The 4,671-nt window shown below is 40.4% G+C and overlaps 1 protein-coding gene across 3 annotated transcripts in view; it reads left to right on the top strand.

Annotated features, from left to right (window-relative positions):
• The window catches only part of MED13 (mediator complex subunit 13), a 108,601-nt gene that overhangs the window by 48,686 nt on the left and 55,244 nt on the right, over positions 1-4,671 (top strand). For 2 of the 3 annotated variants that reach the window (XM_019511125.1, XM_019511122.1), the window contains exons 7-8: positions 2,579-2,744; positions 3,042-3,152. In XM_019511125.1, coding sequence (XP_019366670.1) covers positions 2,579-2,744; positions 3,042-3,152 — 277 coding nt within the window. The remainder of the gene's footprint in view (positions 1-2,578; positions 2,745-3,041; positions 3,153-4,671) is intronic. The other variant, XM_019511123.1, reaches the window with a different exon arrangement.

The following is a 4,671-nucleotide window of genomic DNA, read 5'->3' as shown; positions in this document are numbered from 1 at the left end:
GGTTTCCCCCCCCCCCCGGTGAATTTTTTTAATTTTTTAGCCCCCCCCCCCCCCCCCCCCCAGTTTAGCATGAAAATAGTATATGGGGACTGTTCTCATATTTAAAACCTCAGTATTGTTTTGGCCCACAAGCTGTTGCCCAGTACTCAGAATTTTAGTTAGAAAGCTCTGGTTTTGGGAGTGGCTTTCAGAACTGAAACCTGGCCACGTGGGTTTGGGATTGCATAACAAGTGGTATTTCCAGCCTTTTCACAACCCTTGTAGGCTGATTACAGGATAGTTTTTTGTCTTAGAGCAGCTCTGTCTGCTCAGCTACATGTAGTTATACTTGTTTGTTGGGGACAGTCTTTACGATGCCTTCGTGTTGTATGTTGGAGCTGGCAGACTGGAACTAGTGAGGAGTTATTTCTTTGAGATTTGTGAATGCCTCTGGCTAGGGTGGATACAAATCAACGATTTTTTTTTTTAAATCTAATTTTATATTTAAATTGCATGTTTTTCTAAACCTGTTCTTAAAATTAACATAAAATGTCAAGTATGGGAACTAAATACTGTGAGTGAAGGCTGGTATTTACACTCTTGTGTTGTGCAGAAAAGTTTTTTTTTTTCCCCCTTGATTTACTTCTGGTTTTAGTTTAACTGACAGGTGCAGAGTTTTTCCCAGTGGACTAGTTCAATCAAATTTGAGACCAGTTGGGATTAGAAAAGTCAGGAAAGCTGTTTGTCATTTGAAAGCCAGATGGAAGGGAAAGGGATCTACCAATTCTAAAAACCTAAATGTGGGGCAACACTTTCAAAGGTATTTATTTAGGTGCCTAAGCAAGCAGTGGAATCCCAGAAGGCACCCTTCAGAAGTGCCTGTGCATCTACTTTCCAGGCATTTCCCATTGAAATCAACTTGCTGAACTTCCTTAGTGCTTTTGAAAACTCTACAAGGCATCTTTTTCAAATGTCTTTTGAAAATCTAGCCCCTGGTGAGGAGATATAATCAGGCATTTCATTAATGCTTCCTTTGAGTAAATCAGGTAACTTTTTAAAGTGGTAATGTTTGGATTAAACTCTTCTTGGGTGTGCAGCCCACTTAAAACTCTTCATATGCATTTTAAAGTGTTTTTCTTTGTTTTTGCACAAGTCCAAGTTCTGTCAAGGACAGCTTGACACACATTGCAAGTATGGAATTGTCTCACATACTCAACACCTCATTTTCTTGGAGAACAAAAATGAGAAAAAGCTACATAACAGTAAATAAATGTGCATAGATAGTGTACATCTGCCATTAACAAAATACCACTCATTATGCAAAGGCTGTGATTAGTTGCAAACGTGCTCTAATGGTTATATTAACCTGTGAAAATGAGCCTGTTTAGGAAAAGAACTTAGTACAATGCAAAATGAGGTTAAAATCAATTATTTAAATGAAGGCTTCCTGCTTGCTGATTTAAGTAATGGTTTAAATTAGTGACAGAAATGGCTTTGCATATGACTTCCTCAGGGTTGTGGTGAAGCAAGAAACCTTCTGCACAAAGGAGTGGGTTGACAAAGGGATACTGAGTTCCTCACAACTAAAGTCATTTTTTTCGCACTTGAAGCTTGTTGGCAATGAATACAAGTATCTACCCTCTGGCTTATGAGAAGCAGAATTTTTCTCCATAGATCAGTGGAATTTGATGTAAGAGACTTTAGGTCGTCTCCATCCTATTGCTTATTTGGGTTATCCACTGGTATTATTCTAATTTTTAGTTTTACCTAGCTTGGGGAATGGGACCCCTTGCATTTTCCCCTGCATAGCCTAAAATGTCCATTTCTGATTTATGTATTTATAAACCTGTGGCATGCCTGTCCTCCCATGCTGACTTTGCCTAAGGGGCCTCCTTCCTGCGAAGTGGTGAAATTATTCACCTGCATTTAATGAGAGCACCTTATGAACCTGAGGACTATCAGAATATTGGAGGTGGTGCCTAGGGTCCTGCAAAAGACTTTACTCACATTTTATGAAGAAATGCATGCCAACATGATGGCAATTCAGAAGCAACACCAGCAAAACCTCCTCTTTTTAAAATGCAGGCATAGCCTCTTTCCTTGAGCAAAGGTGGGAGTCTACCTGGAGATGGGCCCTGTCCTTAGAGGAGCTAAATCCTGCTTTTTCATATTGATCACAGGGTTGACTTAATACAATTGCAAAGTACAAAATAAAACCACAGTGGAGAGGTTCAAAGAGTGTTCCTGTTGGAGCGGCAAGATTCTGTTGAGAAAATGAATGCTCAAGCATCTCTTCTGAAGAAATTCAGGTGGAAAGGGGAACTTGTCTTAAATGATGTATGATCATTTCCTGTGTGACAAAACCACATGTCACTAGCTAGAGCTTCTCCCATGTATGCCTACATTTTCTCTGATTGCCTACATTTTCTCTTATAATTAGCAATAAAAATTAACAAGGTGCATCCTTCAAAAGAGGACTCCTGTTTCAGCCAGCGTGTAAAAACATTTTGAGTTGTCGTGACTATTTGAGTGATGTTATCCAATTGCCTAAAATACTTTTTCTTCCCCCCACACCCCCCTCCCCTTTTGGTTGTGTTAGCAGTTGATGCTCAGTCTGCCCAGAAGTGGGTGAAGTTTTCTTCCGTTTCCGATGGTTTTAGCTCTGACAGTACTAGCCACCATGGTGGCAAAATCCCAAGAAAACTAGCCAATCAGGTGGTGGATCGAGTTTGGCAAGAATGCAATATGAACAGAGCACAGAACAAGTAGGTACTAGCTTTCTGAAACTGAGCTAAATGCCATATATTAAATATAGCTGAAGAACTCTTATGCTGTAAGCAGTGGGTTTTGAAGAAAAATTGTCAGAAAGATATGTTTTGTTCTGTTAATTTTGAAGTGTTTCAAAGGAAAAACTTACTCTGAATATCAGTGCGCACTGATTTTGTTCACACAGCTGCTATTGAAACTTGGCATAGGGTTAAAGAAAAAGTAATGTGACCTGTAGTTAAAAAACAAACAAACAAAAATAATAATAATAATAGCTTCCCAATATTGGATTATAGGAGGAAGTATTCTGCTACATCAAATGGCTTATGCGATGAAGAGACAGCTGACAAAGTAGCCTCCTGGGATTTTGTTGAAGCCACACAGAGGACAAATTGCAATTGTTCAAGGTACCCCAGCAGACTTGCAGTCCAATAAGTAGATCGAATTATGCAGGGTTTATTTTAGTGGCAGATTTTGACAAGTTTAAGCAATAAAGGTCTATACCATAGGGGGGATATGTTTCCTGAACTTACTATGCAATCGCCTATGATGAGGGTAATATATGAGCTTTTATTTGCATGGATCAGCCCAGTGATCTCCTGACAATTCAGTGTACGCGTGGGTATTCTGGCTTCAAGTTCCTCAGGCCGCCTACCTCAGGTTGAGCCCACCAGAGGGACAACCTGCACCGTCTCTAGTATGTCTAGGATAGAGGTTCCCAACTCCCGGGCCACAGCCTCGTACCGTGTCGTGAAGGGTTGGCTGCCGGTCCGTGGGAGGGTTGGCTGCTGGACTGGAAGTCCGGAAGTGACCGGCATGCTGCGGACCAGGAGCCAACCCTTTCTTATACTAAGTATAAAAAGTATAAAAAAGGGTTGGCTGCTGGTCTGCAGTGTGCTGGTTACTTCCAGAGTGCAGTATGCTGGTCTGCGGTCCAAAAAGGTTGGGAAGCACTGCTCTAGGATTCTTTGGTCAGTGCACACTGCTATTGGTAGCTATTGGGGAAAGAAGCCTTAGACAAACTGTTTGCTGTCCTGTCTCCTCAAGGGTTGTAAAGGAGATGATTTTCTTTTTGGGAAAAAGTTATCAGCATTAGCTGATAGAGTAGATGAACTCGCAACACTGCTGTCCTATGAATTGGCCATTATGTGGCACTTGTTTCCACACAAAGTTGACTGCTGGAGAAAACCTGTGTGTGTGAGTTTGCATGTTTTCGCTACAGCTTTTGCATTAAAATCCATGATAAAAGCCTTCTGAAAGAAATAAGAACATCGCTATTAACAGGTTTTTCTTTGAAGTGAATTTAAATCTCCTTAATTCTAGTAGTAGCCTAGATTTGTGGCTTTAGTTTTTGCACAACATGCTGTGAAATTAAAGTAGCAAAGAATCTATAGGCAATACTAAAATCTATATTTAACCCTTCATGCTCAGTCTAATGATTCTGACCTTTGGAGTGCAGGATGAATGGCTGGGAAAGTGTAGGTTAAAAAAAAATGCTTACCTTTGTCCATTCTTGAAACACTGTATTACTCTAAGGCCTGTGCAAATACTGAAGACTTGAGAGAGAGAGTGGAGTTAGGCACACAGTGTTTCACTAGAGGAGAATTTGTGTATGGGGTCTCTCTTACTTAAGGAATGCTAATAAATTTGAGTCGAGGATAGATTAAAAATGGGATTGCCGAGGTTTAAAGGTCTCTATTACTCCCTTTCTCTCTCGGGATTTTAAGAGTACCTTTGTGCAGAAGAGGCCGTGCAAAGTTCAAAGGAGATAGAACTGTGCTTTAATAAATTGAAAACCTTTACTTCTGATTTAAGGCTGAGAAGTATGAGCCGCACACTTTTGGTTTTCTCTGCCAGAATGAGGTACTCCAGTCCTGTAAACAAAGGTGTGTGCACAACTCATTATCAAGCTGATTTTTTTTTAAT

This window comes from Gavialis gangeticus, unplaced genomic scaffold, assembly GCF_001723915.1.
Source record: "Gavialis gangeticus isolate Ggan-Ray unplaced genomic scaffold, GavGan_comp1, whole genome shotgun sequence".
NCBI lineage: Eukaryota > Metazoa > Chordata > Crocodylia > Gavialidae > Gavialis > Gavialis gangeticus.
Note: the sequence above shows the minus strand (reverse complement) of the source record. Positions and strands in the feature narration are given on the sequence as shown.